General features: G+C 36.3%; 1 protein-coding gene across 1 annotated transcript in view; it reads right to left on the bottom strand.

The window, feature by feature from the left end:
* Nucleotides 1-18,636, bottom strand: part of LOC127944932 (probable phospholipid-transporting ATPase IIA) — a 56,647-nt gene that overhangs the window by 7,933 nt on the left and 30,078 nt on the right. The window contains exons 18-27 of the mRNA XM_052541359.1: nucleotides 17,079-17,249; nucleotides 16,540-16,638; nucleotides 13,406-13,495; nucleotides 11,748-11,892; nucleotides 9,174-9,238; nucleotides 7,203-7,358; nucleotides 4,566-4,630; nucleotides 3,792-3,900; nucleotides 3,643-3,700; nucleotides 2,349-2,552 (exon numbers count right to left, since the gene is read on the bottom strand). Of these exons, the coding sequence (XP_052397319.1) occupies nucleotides 2,349-2,552; nucleotides 3,643-3,700; nucleotides 3,792-3,900; nucleotides 4,566-4,630; nucleotides 7,203-7,358; nucleotides 9,174-9,238; nucleotides 11,748-11,892; nucleotides 13,406-13,495; nucleotides 16,540-16,638; nucleotides 17,079-17,249 (1,162 nt within the window). The remainder of the gene's footprint in view (nucleotides 1-2,348; nucleotides 2,553-3,642; nucleotides 3,701-3,791; nucleotides 3,901-4,565; nucleotides 4,631-7,202; nucleotides 7,359-9,173; nucleotides 9,239-11,747; nucleotides 11,893-13,405; nucleotides 13,496-16,539; nucleotides 16,639-17,078; nucleotides 17,250-18,636) is intronic.

The raw sequence follows: 18,636 nt of genomic DNA, 5'->3' as shown, positions 1-18,636 counted from the left end.
CCCCAAATGAATCTCTACTTTGCAGACTCTGGCTCCATCCAAACGAATCTCTACTTCGCAGACTTTGGCCCCAAATGAATCTTTACTTCGCAGACTCTGGCTCCATCCAAATGAATCTCTACTTCGCAGACTCTGACTCCAAACGAATCTCTACTTCGCAGACTCTGGCTCCATCCAAATGAATCTCTACTTCACAGACTCTGACTCCAAACGAATCTATACTGCGCAGACTTTGGCCCCAAATTAATCTTTACTTCGCAGACTCTGGCTCCATCCAAATGAATCTCTACTTCGCAGACTCTGACTCCAAACGAATCTCTACTTCGCAGACTCTGGCTCCATCCAAATGAATCTCTACTTCGCAGACTCTGACTCCAAACAAATCTCTACTTCACAGACTCTGGCCCCAAATGAATCTCTACTTCGCAGACTCTGGCTCCATCCAAATGAATCTCTACTTCGCAGACTCTGACTCCAAACGAATCTCTACTGCGCAGACTCTGGCCCCAAATTAATCTTTACTTCGCAGACTCTGGCTCCATCCAAATGAATCTCTATTTGGCAGACTCTGGCCCCAAACGAATCTCTACTTTGCAGACTATGGCCCCACATGAAACTCTACTTTGCAGACTCTGGCTCCATCCAAATGAATCTCTATTTCGCAGACTCTGACTCCAAACGAATCTCTACTGCGCAGACTCTGGCCCCAAATTAATCTCTACTTCGCAGACTCTGGCTCCATCCAAATGAATCTCTATTTGGCAGACTCTGGCCCAACATGAATCTCTACTTTGCAGAATCTGGCCCCAAACGAATCTCTATTTCGCAGACTCTGGCTCGAAATTAATCTCTACTTCGCAGACTCTGGCTCCAAACTAATCTCTACTTCACAGACTCTTGCTCCAAACTAATCTCCACTTCACAGACTCTAGCTCCAAACTAATCTCTACTTCGCAGACTCTGACTCCAAACGAATCTCTACTTCACAGACTCTTGCTCCAAATTAATCTCTACTTCGCAGACTCTGGCTCCAAATGAATCTCTACTGCGCAGACTGTGGCCCCAAATGAATCTCTACTGCGCAGACTCTGGCCCCAAATGAATCTCTACTGCGCAGACTCTGGTATTGTATAATATTTTGAGTGTAAAAAAACAGCCAACCAAAATAATTTTGTTGCGGTCTAAATTGATTAGGTAGCTCAGTTTATATTATACAATACCAATAAAACTAAAACTAAAAAGAAAAAACAAAACTGTTAAACAATTAAACTAACCAATTGTAATACTATTTTGCATACTGCTATATTTTAAAAACAACAACATTTTTATATTCATTATTTTATAAAAAGTGCAAAAAAATAGATATTACACTTAATACTACAAATTAAACTTTATTAAACTAAATCAATTTAAATAACCAAATATTATTATATTATTTTGAATATCAATATTAAAACTAAGCCACAAGGTTGCCTCTTCAGGGATGCATTAATGATTGTGTGTTTGAGTATCACATCAAAACCTAAATGTGCAAACAAAAACAGCGAGACTTGTTGAAACAAGCAGCAGCTTGTTAGCAGAGAAGCTGCGCTGTTATAAAAACTGCTGACTTCAAATTAAAATAACAGAAATATGGGAAGCCTCGATTGCTTTTCCTTGTAAGAAAGTGTGCAACTCTTGAAATGGAGAAGCGCTCTGATAAACACAGAGACCTTGGCCAGGGTAGCATCAGTACACCAGGAAATGAGAGCAGGATTGTGGTATTTCCCTCCGCAGCGCCTTGGGCCGCTCTCGGCTGCAAACACAGCGTACGAGAGAGAAACAGCCACAGCCGCGCTGGAATGCTGACTTAAGAGATTCACATTGAACTCTCTCGGAGTAAACACCAATGGCCACATTCTTTACCTGCACATGTCCAAAATTCTGACGTCAAAATCGGTCAATAGCAACAGGATTTAATGACAATAATAGGATGTAAACAGTAGTAAAGCCTTGAGCAGAAAGCATAGATGAAACCATTAAAAATGACAAGAACAAAAACATGATGATACGTTTTGTAATTAAAATATAAAAACACACATAGATAAAGTTCAATTAAATAAACACAAAAGTCTATTTTGCATGTTTTTGCATTTTTTTCCACTAGTCTGAAAAAACATGTTATGAAAAGCCAAATAGCCCAAAACTAACCAATGCATGAAAAAAAGCTTGTGCCTGTAGCGTCTTGCCTTAAACTATAAATAAATAATTAATTAATTTATATAATCTTTACTTTATAAATATAACATTACTAACATTTAAAATTTAAAATGTAATTTGGGAGCCGTGTGAAAGTAATGCATACTGACCGATGAACTCGTGTAAGAAGACAAGGGATGCGATGTAGCAGGCCAGACTGAGGAGTTCGGCTACGATCATCAGCCAGTGCCACGTCTGTATGGTCAGCGCCACCATCAGCAGCTCCGTCAGGATCAGAGACGTGAACGAGATCGCCACGATGTGCACAAACTCCGACTCGAACAGCAGCAGAGCCCCGTACATGATGATGCTACCTGAAGAGACGTCAGATGAGCCAACACACAGAAATCACCACCAGCATCTCTGAAGATGAACAAGAGACCTGCAGCAGGGTGCTGGCATCCCATAACTATTATATTAGACAGTCATATGTGCATGAAGTGTAATGATCATATGTAGGCCTATGGCGCCCATGAGAAAGAAAATTATTATTTTTTTAAATGTACTATTTTTTATATATAAAAAAAGCTCTCACAAAGAGGAACTTCTGGGGCTAAATATTTTCAAGATGACATATTAAGATGAGCATTAAAAAAAACTGTCTACACAACTTAACAAGTTCTTTCAAGTTAAATAAAGAACCTTTGTCCATTCATTTTTAGCTGCAGATATATAACAGAGGTTAAAATTTGCCTCAAAACAGAGGATTCACTTTATGAGAGCGCAGAAATTCCCTGAGATTGTTATATCTGCCATCTCAGGAAAAGGAAGAACACTTCCATGGATTTAGTTTTCTTTTTTTCTTTTTTTGAACGCTTCCTGTCCTGAAGTGTTATTGTGACCTTTGAGCTCGAACACAAACACCACCGAGACAAAAAAACGTGAGTGAGACATACATGAAATTCCAGCTCTATTTAAAGCACAAATGCAAGCATGTTATAGATTGGGAACTGAAGCCTGCTTTTTGGGTGAAAGCAGATGAGTAATGAGGGATATAGGACGTCTCTTCTGAAAGCAAGCTCTCAAAGGATTGAGGAAATACCCAGCGCAGTCTAATGCAAACACCAGCGGTGTGACGCTGAGGGATTTACACACAAAGACAGCGGGTGGAGGCTGCTAGAGCGCCGCAAACAGCAGTCGTGGAAAACCTCCTTGTGTTACTGGGCTATTATAGACACAGACACAAATAAACTATTCAGCGCGGGCGAGCGAAAACACGTGCGTGGGTTTGTTTGGATAAAACAACATTCACATTCGCACAATGCCTCTGAATGGATGTTACAATCACAGTTACGCTAGACATAACCGCTCTTCTCAATTTCCACACTACTGCCCACTGAGTGAAGCTTGCTGCAGAGTTCATGCGTCACACCAAAGGGTAACATAACCAGAGAATTTGCTTACCTTGGTAGATACTGATCAAGACCCATAATAAGAAGGTTTTGAATGAAAGAGGCCGTCCCTGAAAAAAAATGTAATTAATATTTAAAATCGTGATTCATTAACTAAATGGTCTTCGGTTCTTAATTTGACACTGACAGGGTCAAAGATACCTTTAGAAGATCTTTGTAAAGTTCAGGATATAACATGGCCACCTCGGACTTGACATCTTTATCCAGAACCAGAGAGAAAACTGGGAACATGGTGTAGATAGTGGAGTATCTGTGAGGCACAGAAAAAAAAGAAAAATTATATATATATATATATAAAATAGGCTGCATTTATGCAATATCAAAAATACAGTAAAAACAGTAATAATGTAAAATATTACAATTTACAATAACAAATTTAAAATGATGTTATTCCTGAATTCCTGAAAACAGCTGTGCTGCTTGTACAAATATAAATATATATTTTTTCAGGATTCTTTGATGAATAGAAAGTTTCAAATGGCATTCATTGAAAACATCACTTAGCTCTGACATTTAACAGTGAATAAAAGTCAAATGCACCAAAATACATTATTAGACATTTCGCTGGCTTGTACCCACATATATTTGATATGTGGAGAAAGTCAGAGTGATAGATCTAGATTGATATCTGTACTCATGTGAGTGAAGTTGTTTGATGAAGAGTTTCATAATTTTCCCTGAATTAGACCGGACCCAAGCCTGTCTGCTTTAACCCCTTGTTTGCTTCAGACATCACAAAGAGTCTTTTGATGTCCGTCAGATGTTTCTGGAGCTCTTCTTCAAGCTCAGCAGCCGTGACTCTCAATGGAACAAAACCCTCAGCGATCCTCAAATGTCAGAGCTGTCTGAAACACATGGCTGAAATGCCAGAGATTTTAACGAGTGCAAATGAGTCATCAGCTCTTGCACACTCACCCGATAATGAGGAAGCCTTGATAAAGTGGAACAGATGCAAAGTAGAAGACAGAGGAGAACACGGCCTGTAGAAACATCAACACAAACATCAGACAGCAGGCAACCGAACCCATGCTCTACTCAGTGGTAAAACCAATCATCCATTACATGGCAATACTCTGCTACTTTGATATGTTTAGTTGTTTATTTATTTATTTATTTGTACACACACAAAAATTTGGGATCAGTTAGATTTTGTATGTGTTTGGCTGCATTTATTTGACCAAAAATACAGAAAAAACAGTAATATTGTAAAATAGTATTACCATTTACAATAATTTTGGGGAATTTGTCTTTTTTTCAGGATTATTTGATGAATAAAGTTTATTTAAAACATAAATATTTTCTGTCTTTTTTTTTAATCAATTTAACACATCCTTGCTGAATAAAAGCATTAATTACTTTCAAAAAACAAAAAAGAACTGGTATTAAAATAGCATGGTATTACAGTGGAATACATCCAATAAACTATGCTACTGTGTGCAAAAATCATTTGTTAGTGATGTAATAGTAATAATCTTTGTTTTTTCACAAGCATCAAAACACCTACAGCAAATGAATATACAGGTCTTTCTAAAAAAAATTGCATATTGTGATAAAGTTAATTATTTTCCATAATGTAATGATAAAAATTAAACTTTCATATATTTTAGATTCATTGCACACCAACTGAAATATTTCAGGTCTTTTATTGTTTTAATACTGATGATTTTGGCATACAGCTCATGAAAACCCAAAATTCCTATGTCAAAAAATTAGCATATTTCATCCAACCAATAAAAGAAAAGTGTTTTTAATACAAAAAAAGTCAACCTTCAAATAATTATGTTCAGTTATGCACTCAATACTTGGTCGGGAATCCTTTTGCAGAAATGACTGCTTCAATGCGGCGTGGCATGGAGTCAGCCTGTGGCACTGCTGAGGTGTTATGGAGGCCCAGGATGCTTCGATAGCGGCCTTAAGCTCATCCAGAGTGTTGGGTCTTGCATCTCTCAACTTTCTCTTCACAATATCCCACAGATTCTCTATGGCGTTCAGGTCAGGAGAGTTGGCAGGCCAATTGAGCACAGTAATACCATGGTCAGTAAACCGTTTACCAGTGGTTTTGGCACTGTGAGCAGGTGCCAGGTCGTGCTGAAAAACGAAATCTTCATCTCCATAAAGTTTTTCAGCAGATGGAAGCATGAAGTGCTCCAAAATCTCCTGATAACTAGCTTCATTGACCCTGCCCTTGATAAAACACAGTGGACCAACACCAGCAGCTGACATGGCACCCCAGACCATCACTGACTGTGGGTACTTGACACTGGCATTTTGGCATTTCCTTCTCCCCAGTCTTCCTCCAGACTCTGGCACCTTGATTTCCGAATGACATGCAAAATTTGCTTTCATCTGAAAAAAGTACTTTGGACCACTGAGCAACAGTCCAGTGCTGCTTCTCTGTAGCCCATTTCCTGCACACGCCTGTGCACGGTGGCTCTGGATGTTTCTACTCCAGACTCAGTCCACTGCTTCCGCAGGTCCCCCAAGGTCTGGAATCGATCCTTCTCCACAATCTTCCTCAGGGTCCCGGTCACCTCTTCTCGTTGTGCAGCGTTTTTTGCCACACTTTTTCCTTCCCACAGACTTCCCACTGAGGTGCCTTGATACAGCACTCTGGGAACACCCTATTCGTTCAGAAATTTATTTCTGTGTCTTACCCTCTCGCTTGAGGGTGTCAATGATGGCCTTCTGGACAGCAGTCAGGTCGGCAGTCTTACCCATGATTGCGGTTTTGAGTAATGAACCAGGCTGGGAGATTGTAAAAGCCTCAGGAATCTTTTGCAGGTGTTTAGAGTTAATTAGTTGATTCAGAAGATTAGGTTAATAGCTCGTTTAGAGAACCTTTTCATGATATGCTAATTTTTTGAGATAAGAATTTTGGGTTTTCATGAGCTGTATGCCAAAATCATCAGTATTAAAACAATAAAAGACCTGAAATATTTCAGTTGGTGTGCAATGAATCTAAAATATATGAAAGTTTAATTTTTATCATTACATTATGGAAAATAATTCAATTCAATTCAATTCAAGTTTATTTGTATAGCGCTTTTTACAATACAAATCGTTAGAAAGCAACTTTACAGAAAATTATGTTTCTACAATATTTAGTGGTAGCTAGTAGTTTGTGCACGTTTGACAGGATTTTATAAAAAATAAAAAAAAATTATAATAATACAAGACGTAGTCAGCTAGACGATGAACTATCAATATTAGTAATTAATAATTATTAAATGATGCAGTCACACATTTAGCAATAATTGTTAGTTCTGTTTGTTGATTCAGGGTTAGCATCATCTGGGGTCCTCTGAGGGTCAGCATCATCTGAACTGAACTTTTATCACAATATGCTAATTTTTTTAGAAGGACCTGTATAATTCAGTGCATCAATATACTAATATGAATGTGTTATATATTGCAGGGTAAATGCAGTACAGTTCTGCCTGAAACATGTCGTTCTGTTTTTTTAAAGATGAAGCCCTCATCGCTGCAGTGTGTTTATGTGCAGCTGCTGTGATTGATGGGCTAGCTGAGGATAATCACTGCAGCAGACGCTACCTGCATGGTGCTGATGCAGAGACTCCGGTGGATGACAAACTGGCTGAGCGCGGCGGAGCGCTTGTAGCTGTTTCTACCGTGGACCATGAGGAGTCTGCCCAAGTGCTTAAACTGAGTGATGGAGAAATCTGCAGCCAGAGACGCCTGCTTCCCTTCCTGCACACACAGATAAATACACAAACAGCTCAGAGCACTCACACGCAGCTTCTGGACCACGAGCAACAATGTTTTCTAGATTAAGCCGGCCTATATTAAGCACCTTCAGATCACTGGGAAGTTCAGGAGTGAGTGAGTGAAGCAAAAACAACGGCCCACGTACTGTAACCACGTCAAGTCAATCAATGCTTAAGCTGTGTTAGTCATGAATGACTCAATATCAATTAACCGTCCCATAACGTCTCATTTTGATGACCTGGAAACCTCGCTTGGCACACCACAACTGGGTCAAGCTCTGCCATGTAGTATTTTAGGTACATTTAGACCCATAAAACGTCTGATGTCTAAGATGTGTTTCTAAACTGGACTTCAACCTCAGAGTGGGTTTCCTGAAATCAGACCATCCTGAAATAAACAATGTAGAGTTACTGAAGAAAATCTTTGGTCAGTGTAGCTATGTAAATGAAAAACTATTCTATTCCTCTGTCACTCACGTTTTTGAAGATAGACTTGAATGTGCATGATACAAACCTAAATTTTTATAATTCATGACTGAAATCATTTTGTAACATGATATTGATGTGCCATTTACATGGTAATGTAATCTCTGATTTTATCTCTGAAATGGGTTTTGAAGGATGAATTTTGAGATTTTAAGCTTTCAGTTGATAAATAATTTCTGATGATTTCTAAAGTGTGATAGAGAATAAGGCAACGAAGAAGTTTTTTTTTTTTTTAAACAAAGGTCAAAACTCCTGTTATAATGTAGATTTTTGAGGGTGCACTCTTGTCATAAATTGATCTATTTCTTTTCCTGCATAATTTTTTACAAAAAACATTGGTAAAATACATATTTGGGATTCTTAGACCTTTCCAACGATATATAGTTTGGCAAGATTACATTTGATTGTAATATAGTGAAGTAAACGTAGGCGTCCCGTATTCGGGACGGGGTGACAGTTAAGGGTTAAATAAAATGTAATATAAAATATTTTATTAAAAAATTATAAAAAAGTAGAAATAAAAAAAATAATATCCCTACTATTTATGTAAAATAGAATTAGATCAAATAAAACAAAATAAAATAAAAATGTAAACAAATAATAATAATAATAATAAAAACTGTTGATAAAATAGTTAAACACATTAATATTTCTGTTGTGAAGATGGACGGTTCTGGTCTTGATTAATCAAAATATCCAGGAACTATTATCTATAATAATTAAAGAATTAACATTAAAAATTAAATAAAATAAAATACAGCTAGGTTAATGAAAAACTATCCCTAGCTGAAATATTTATATAAAACAGAACAACATCTAGATAAAATAAAATAAATAATAAAAAAATGTCAGATAAATTAGTGGAATACATTAATATTAAATAAATGATTAGTTGAACACATGCATATTTCTGATATTGAGATGGACGGTTCATCTGCCTTACTGCTTAAATGAAATATAACAAATTTAAATAATGATTATCAATTTAAGTTGTTTCGGAGGCTGAGAAAGTTATTACTGCTTGAAGAAAGATTATAAAAACAAACAAAACTGCATTATTTAAAATAACATTAATAAGTTTCAGGAACTAACCAGAGTGAATGTTGATTTTAGCTCAGTTGTGGGAAGTTGTGGTGTGTAAGTGTGTGAAGTGATTTTACATGAGAACATCGCTGAGCTTTCAGTGTCATTTAATGTAAGAAATGTGGGAATCTGTGTGTTTGACGCAGCGAGCGCAGATGGACGGAAGCCTCCGGAAGCAGGCGACGGTGTGTTTGACAGGACTGCTGCTCTTGCAAGTGGTAGCTCTTACTTTGCCCTCCACTCCCACGCCACAGTCTGCTTCCTGGATCATGCTGACATCATTTCCTCCATCCCCTGAGAAAGAGGAAACAGCGAGTTTTGAGCCAGAGAAATCTGGTGCCGTGACCCAGATCGAGACCTTATGAAAAGGCACTGTCATATTAGTATCACTGATTTACTATTAAAGTTTTAGTTAATAAAAGACTTGGATAAACTTGTTCATGCCTTCATTACCAGCAGGGTGGACTAATGTAATGGGTTCCTCACCGGCCTTCCCCGAAAAGACCATTAGACAGCTGCAGCTCATCCAGAACGCTGCTGCCAGGATTCTGACTAGAACCAGAAAATCTGAGCATATCACACCAGTCCTCAGGTCCTTACACTGGCTTCCAGTTACATTTAGGATTGATTTTAAAGTACTTTTACTTGTCTATAAATCACTCAATGACCTAGGACCGAAATATATTGCAGATATGCTCACTGAATATAAACCTAACAGAGAACTCAGATCACTAGGATCAAGTCAGTTAGAAATACCAAGGGTTCACACAAAACAAGGGGAGTCCGTCCGCCTTTAGTTACTATGCCGCCCGCAGCTGGAATCAGCTTCCAGAAGAGATCAGATGTGCTAAAACACTAGTCACATTTAAATCTAGACATAAAACGCATCTTTTTAGCTGTGCATTTATTGAATGAGCACTGTGCAATGTCCGAACTGATTGCACTATATTTTCACTGTGCTTTTTAAATGTAAAATCATTTTCTAACTGTTTTAAATTCATTTTAAAAAATTTAATTTTTTAATAATTTTAAAAAGTTTTAAAATTGCTTGTTTTATTCTTGTTATTATTATTCTTAATTCTAATTTTATTTACTTTTATGTAAAGCACTTTGAATTACCATTGTGTATGAAATGTGCCATATAAATAAACTTGCCTTGCCTAATATTTTTAATTTAATTAAAATTAAAATTTATTTTTATGTTTTAATTTCAGTAAAAGTTTTGGTAATTTTGCTTTTTAAATATGTCTATATAGTACGCATTCATTTTTTATGGATTAGTTTTTCTTTTTTTTTTTTTGTAACAAAAATGAGAAATGTTGCTTTGGCCACCAGCTAATATGATATAAGTTTAATTTTCTATATATATATTTAAATAATTAAACTTATGTCATATTAGCTGGTTACCAAAGCAACAATTTTTGTTACAAATTTTGTTACAAAACATAAAAAAAAACCTAATCAATAAAAATGAACGCGTTTTTAATTACCAAAACTATATGTATATGTATATTTCAGTTAAATATATACAATACAATATACAATACCATTTAATTTGTAAAGCACATTTAAAACAACCAAGGTTAACCAAAGTGCTGGACACTGACATAATTTCAGACAAATTATAAACACGACATGACTACAAAACACAAGTTAAACAAATGACAAACTAAAAGATTAAAATGCAGAATATAAACTCTCAGGCTGGTTTAAAAGCCAATGAATATAAGTGAGTTTTGAGTCGTGATTTAAAAATGTCAAGGCTAGGAGATGACACGCAGAGGCAGATCATTCCACAACCTAGGGGCCACGATTGAAAATGCTCCATCTCCCCTATTTTGAAGTCGTGTTTCAGGGACAGATAAGAATAATTAAAATAAAATAAAAACTTTATTTTAAAACAAACTGGTAGCCAATGAAGAGAGGCAATAACAGGCATAATGTGCTCTCGTTCCTGTAAGGAGTCGAGCGGCAGCTTTCTGAACCATTTGCAATCTAGAGAGAGAGGCCTGGTTAACTCCTATATTTAAAGCATTACAATAATCCAGACGAGTGGTGAGAAAAGCATGTATAACCCTCTCAAAGTCTTTAAAAGATATAGTTTATATAGTATTAGTATAGTTTATTTTATAAGTATTTTCTATGGTTTTAGTTAATGATAATAAAGCTGTGATAATTCTAAATGTTTTCATTGATAACCCTAGTGTTATTAGCTGATATTAATGCTTAGTTTTTGTCAAGAATGACTAATTGAATTTTAAGCAATTCATATTCTAAATTATAGTTTTAAATGTCTATATCGGTTCAACCCTTTTATATTTATTAATACAGATAAATAATAACAATAATAAATTAAAGTAATGAGTGAATAAAATGTGTTGATCCATGCTCATAAATAAAAATACTTACTAAAATAAAAGATAACAACAAAAAAGACTGCAGTTATTAAGTGGGTAACATTTCACAATGAGGTCCCATTAGTTAACATTAGTTAATTCACTAACTAACTAACTAACTAACATTAACTAACTAAAATAAATGATAAACATAAATCAAAATACAACTGTTCATTGTTAGTTTGTGTTAGCTTAGGTCCATTAAATAATATTAACAGATATAACTTTGTTTTCTTTTTTTAATGATTTGAATAATTTATTTTATTATTGAAATTATTGAAAAAAGTTGAATAATTATTATTAACTAATGTAGTTAACTAATGTTAAAAAGTGAAACCTTGTTGTTTCCATTAAGTCATTTAGTGCCACAGGAAGTGCAGAGAGCCGAGAGGAAGTTGTGTGCTCACCCACGGCGCAGGTGAGTTTCCCGGTGCGTTCCTGCAGCAGACGGACGATCTGAGCTTTCTGTGTGGGAGCGCAGCGGCAGCATACGACGGCCGGAGACTGACACGCCAACTCCATAAACTCATACTCATAAAACTTCAGACAGACCTGCAACATCAGCAACAACAGGACTGAGAACAGACAGATACTGAAGGAGAAAACCTCCATAAATAAAAACTTAAAACATACTATTGGTCAAACTGGTCATTTACTGAAAAGGCAAACATCATAAGACATGAAAAAAAAAAAAAATATATATATATATATATATGTGTATGTCTGTATGTATACATGTATGTATGTATGTAATATATATGTGTGTGTGTCTATATATAGTACAGACCAAAAGTTTGGACACACCTTCTCATTCAAAGAGTTTTCTTTATTTTCATGACTATGAAAATTGTAGAGTCACACTGAAGGCATCAAGGGCTATTTGAGCAAGAAGGAGAGTGATGGGGTGCTGCATCAGATGACCTGGCCTCCACAGTCACCGGACCTGAACCCAATCCAGATGGTTTAGGGGTGAGCTGGACCGCAGACAGAAGGCAAAAGGGCCAACAAGTGCTAAGCATCTCTCGGGGAACTCCATCAAGACTGTTGAAGACCATTTCAGGAGACTACCTCTTGAAGCTCATCAAGAGAATGCCAAGAGTGTGCAAAGCAGTAATCAAAGCAAAAGGTGACTACTTTGAAGAACCTACAATATGACATATTTTCAGTTGTTTCACACTTTTTTGTTATGTATATAATTCCATATATAATTCCACATGTATTAATTTATATTTTTGATGCCTTCAGTGTGACTCTACAATAAAGAAAACTCTTTGAATGAGAAGGTGTGTCCAAACTTTTGGTCTGTACTGTGTATGGATGCACTCACTCATTTCACACACGTCACATTTGAGGCAAATGAATCAAATCTTAACTTCATTATAACAATCATATTTTATACTAATATCTACAGATTTATCAGTACTCTTGATTGAGGTTCATATAAAAATGGTTATAATTTTTCTGAAAATAATAATAATAATAAAATTGGGGTGGTTGCTACGGAATTGCGAAGGTATACAAGGTATTCATATGCTAATATACTAACGCTGAAAAGTTTGGGATCAGTATGTTTTTTTTAATGAAAGAAATTAATATTTTTATTCAGCCATGATGCATTAAATTGATCAAAAGTGAGAGTAAAGACTTTAAAATGTCACAAAACATTTCTATTTCAAATAAATGATGTTATTTTGAATTTTATATTCATCAAATAATCTTGAAATAAAAAAAGAATGAAAATGAAAAAAATTAATTAGCAGCATAACTGTTTTATCCAAATGGATACTTGAGTAAATCAGTATATCAGAATGATTTCTGAAGGATCATGTGACACTGAAGACTGGAGCAATGATGCTGAAAATACAGCTGCGCATCACAGAAATAAATTACATTTCCCAAAAATCGTCCCCAGATTTTTATATTTTATCGTTCTGTAGATAAGTCTGATCACAAGTTGCGTGATTTGATGTTTTATTGATGTCTGTTACACAAACAATGCGGCTCGAGTCTGTAAAAGTGTCAGGGGTTTGTTTGAATCGAATGCGTACATGCAGGCTCACGTTACCTCCAGAGAGTCTCCTGATATCACCAGCGCACAGTCGTGTTTCCTCCTGAAGGCGTTGAGCTCAAGGTGGGCTTCGCTTCGAGTGGTTACCTGCAACCCATTGGAGTGCTCAGTGTCAGGACTGTTTTTTCACACACAAACACATGAGCAGTCACTTGGATAATAATCTCAGAGACACCAGCGGTGAACCGCAGCAAGATCCCCAGGCTGAGATATTAACTTCAGCTGTCAGTTGCGTGGCCGATTCAACTAGCGATCAGCTCAACCGTCTAAACTGTGAGGTTTACTTTGCCTGCTGCCAGCAAGTTTCACACAGGAAGTTCACTATAACTAACTGTTGTTTTTGTATTTACAGATGGCTTTGGGCAGATTTTGCTCAAGACGTTAGATTCAAAGGTTTAAGGAGTAAACAAACTCACCCTTATGTTGTATTCAAACCTATATGACTAACTTTCCGCTGTCAACCACTAAAGGAGATGTTAGTAAGAATGTTCACGCTGCTCTTTTCCATACGATAAACACCATCCACATTTGGGAAGACAAAGAGGTGAGTAAATGATTTTCAGAAGAACTATTCCTTTATCATTTTCTCAAAACATGAACCAAAACCAATTTTGGACATCTAAATGTTTCTTAAGCAGCATATATCAGCATATCAGAAGGATTTCTGAAGTACCACGTGACACTGAAGACTGAAGTAAAGGCTGCTGAAAATACAGCCTTGCATCATTTCAAAGATTAAAAGTAATTATTGTGTTAGATGGGAAAAGTATTGAATAGACATTACAAAAACTAGCTTTAGAAAGAAATATTTTGATTCAACCTTGTATAAATAATGACAATAATTGGGTATTAATGTTTTTTTTTTTTTTATTAAAATTAAAATAGGAAATTCTTTAAAAAAATAATGAAATGACACTAAGTATGAAACCAAAATCGCCTGTCTTAATGAAAGAGTAATTGAGTCATTATTCAACTGGTTCATTTAAACAGCTGATCCATTCAAGAATTAAATAAGTTACTGTCTTTATGAAGGGCTCACTGAATCATTGACTCACTGGATATATTCAAACAGCTGATTCATTCAGAAACGACGCAAGGGAATCTCTTTATGAATGGATAACTGAATCATTGACTCTCTAGATTCGTTCAAATGGCTGATTTTTTCAAGAACGAAGTAAGTGACTGTCTTTACAAATGGGACATTGAATCACTGACTCACAAGATTCGTTCAAACGTCTGATTCATTCAGTAAAGAAACAAGTGACTCTCTTTATGAATGGGTAACTGAATAACTGACTTACTCAATTATTTCAAGTATCTGATTCATTCAGAAATGAAGCAAACTACTGTCTTTATGAATGGGTCATTGAATCATTAACTCACTTGATTTGTTCAAATGGCTGATTCATTCAAGAACAAAGTAAGTGACTGTCTTTACAAATGGGACATTGAATCACTGACTCACAAGATTCGTTCAAACGGCTGATTCATTCAGTAAAGAAACAAGTGAATCTCTTTATGAATGGCTAACTGAATCACTGACTTACTCTATTAATTCAAACATCTGATTCATTCATAAATGAAGCAAATGACTGTCTTTATGAATGGGTCATTGAATCATTAACTCACTTGATTTGTTCAAACAGCTGATTCATTCAAAAACAAACAAGGGACTGTTATTATAAATGGTTCATTGAATCACTGACTCAGTTGATTCATTCAAACGGCTGATTCATTTAGTAACGGAACACAACTGTGTGTTGCCCAAAGAGTTCAGCTGTGTCATTGTTAGAAATATTTTTGTTCAAGAAACTCAGCAAAAAAAGACAATATTCCAAAACCTATTTTGGACACATAAAACCATCCAAAACTCCTCGACAACAGAGAGGATGTTTTCTAATCGGTGGAGATTCGCACCAGAGCATTTCATCTGTCACTTTCAAATACACCAGACCTCAATCTGGATGCAATTTGTATCCAGGAGGACGTTAATCCAAATGCTTGTTTTCATGTTGTGCCAGCCATTGTCTTCTGTTTCCAGGAACCGCTGCTGCAAAGAAGATTCAACCTTCCTCAGAGCGGCCTATCTTTCTGTGGCAGCACGCCACATGGGAACTCCACAAGAGCTCATAGAGTCACATTTCACAGAGAAAGGGCACAGGGAGGATTCAGGAAGCTACTTTCCCTGTTCGGTTGCTAAACTCAATCAAGCTTTGGAATCCATTTGTGTTAGAGACATTTGGGTGTGAGACGAGATTTATTGAGCTAGTACACTACTGTTAAAAAGTTGTCGTTTATAGTTGTATTTAGCAACGACGCATTAAACTGATTCAAATTTACTGAAAAGACATTTATGTCACTATTTATTTTTCAAATAATTGCTGTTCTATTGAACTATCTTGTGATACTAAAGACTGGAGTAATGATGCAGAAAATTAAGATTTGATCACAGGAATAAATTGCATTTTAAAATATATTTAAACAGAAATCGGTTATTTTAAATTGCAATAAAATTTCACATTATTACACTTTTTTACTGTATTTGTTGATCAAATAAATGCATTCTCATTCTAAAACATTATAAATCCTACTCACCTCAAACCTTTGAACAGTAGTGTATATTTACGACCGAAAATGTCTGATAATTTTGGTCAAGGAGGTCTATAATACTGGTTAGCATTCCCATTCATTTCAATGGCCACTACTCAACTGCTATCATTGCTCATGGGCTCTCATTTACAGATTTTGTTTCTCCTGAAATACTGTACGTCTGATGGCACCTAAATAACAAGCACACCCCAAACCCTTTAACAGAGGCCATCCAAAAAATACAAGTCTTTTCACATTAAGCGGCTTGAGAAAGAATAGGGCACCGTTAAAATATCTACAACAACATAATGAAAGATTTGCAACCCGAAAGTAAGCGTTGCTCATTTTTTCCACCACAGATCCTAGAGTTTGTTTAAGGATCTAGAGCCTGTTTCTACTGGTCAGGGAGAAACTGGGATATATTTTTCTGGTGCAAGATAAACCTTTTTCTTAACCTCAGGGGGAAATAAATCATTACAGAAGAATAAGATATGACCTGTTTATAAATAATGGTTGGAATATGTCGTCTAGAGAGGACTTACAGGCCTGAACACGTGGATGTCCTGATTGCGGGTCACTAGATGGGCGTTTTTGGCTGTGCAGGTTGCAGTCTCTAATTTGTCTCCGGTCAGCATCCAAACCTGGACAAAGAACAGCTTTAGTTAAATCAGGCTTGACATTGATGTACCTAAGCACTCGTTTTAGCACGTCAACAAACAGCTCATTTTAGAAGCGTACAGTGAAATCCTAAAAAAAAAAAGAAATCCAGAAAAAGTACCATATTTACTCCTAAAGGATACACCTTAAAGGTACATATGAGTACCTTTTGAATGGGTACCGCCCCAGATGTGTGTTTTTTAAACATTTCAGTGTTGCAAATCAATCATGACATTATAAAGCATTGATAAATCCCATCTTTTCATTTTTAATTAGAGTTTTGTCCTGACCAGCTTTAACTGGCAAAAGCGTTGCATGTCGAGGCATTTTGTTAACGCTACTATTTTTGGCGCATTGTTGCCGAGGAGCTCCGCCCACAGTGAGATCTCATTGTCTGTGCATGTTTGTGCGTGCCGACACTGACTTTGATGCCAGCGTTGCGCAGTATCTCCAGCGTGGGTCTGACATCGGCCTGAAGCTGGTCCTCGACTCCAGTAAGACACAAGAGCTCCATCTCCATCTCCAGACTCTCTATCACTGTGGCCACCTTCAGCGAACGATCGTGAACGCTCAACTTGGCCTGGACGTAGCGAGCCTGCGAGCACATGTGAATGACGTTAGACACAACATAAGTAACATGCATTTCTTTTCTTTATTTTACCTGGCGTAACAGACAGTGCATTATAAGTGGAGGTAAAGATGCAGGGATTTCTTATTTACTATGTTTGCTATTACTTCATACAAAATACAGAATAGGAATAATACTATAAAAATAAAGAATTTCTTCTGGATTTGACCATTTCTCATATATTTTTGGCATTTTGGCCAGTACGCTGCACACAGACAACCATTTCCAAGCAAATAAATAAGTACTCTCAATAAATTAAAGAAATAATCAGATTTTTATAAAAAAAAATTATTAACTATTTTTCAAAGTTTTTATGTGCAGGAAATATAATGCATATGCATACAGTTAAAAAAAAATTTTGTGGGGGAAACTATTAAAACACTATGTTTCAAAGCAAAATTAGGTAAAAGTTTATTGCATTTATGCCATTACTTCTACTTTTAAGTGAGGGGCTCTAATGCTATTTCATGCATTCTGACTTATTTACACTGTTAAAGCATTGGATTCCCATACTAAACATGGTCAAAGAATTAAATAAAAAAAAAATGGAAGACAGAATAATTTTGTGCCAACTACTCTCCTTCAAGAGTTTCATATTGTTTTTTTTTTTTTGAATGCTTGAAAAACAACAACAAAAACAATTGTCATAAGAATCACAAGTCTAAAAAAGTCTTCTTTTTTTATTGACAACATTTATTGGTTTAATATTATTATTAATATTTACAAACAAGAAGACGGACAGTAACTTGTATTTATTTCAAGCTTGGGGTCATTAGGCCCTTCTAATCAGTAAAACCCTCCCTGTTTTATACTCATTTCCATTTTACAAACATCTATGGATCTAACAGATGCAATGACACATTGTTCATTACATTTGTTCATGCTTTTCCCATCTGTTATATCTATTTATCCCAATATTATTCCTGAAATAAACATATCAGACATGAGAAAGTTCAGAAGATCATGGTCAGTCAGATGAGAAAGTTCAGAACTCTCATTCTCCATCTGGTTTCGAAGCACACACCCTTGCACTGACCCCTTAAACCGACGTGCCAGTCTGTTGAGTGAAGCCAGAGCGCAGTTTGGGGGGCACGGCCCACAATCGCAGTGAGATAAAGAGCAAACAATGAGTGCGCGAGTCACACAGGAACACACTCTCACTTGGTGACTCACACACTCGGTGAGTCACCGCCGCCCACCCGCTCACACACAATTACACACTTCAGCTCGGAGAGTGCAGACGTGGGCCGGGGAGAAGAAACAACTCTTTCTCTGTGCGTGTGGGCGGGGTAACTTTCACTTTGGGGGTGTTCCCTGTGGAAAACATGTTACATTTCTTTTTGACAATTACTGT

Source organism: Carassius gibelio, chromosome A23 (genome assembly GCF_023724105.1).
Source record: "Carassius gibelio isolate Cgi1373 ecotype wild population from Czech Republic chromosome A23, carGib1.2-hapl.c, whole genome shotgun sequence".
NCBI lineage: Eukaryota > Metazoa > Chordata > Actinopteri > Cypriniformes > Cyprinidae > Carassius > Carassius gibelio.
Note: the sequence above shows the minus strand (reverse complement) of the source record. Positions and strands in the feature narration are given on the sequence as shown.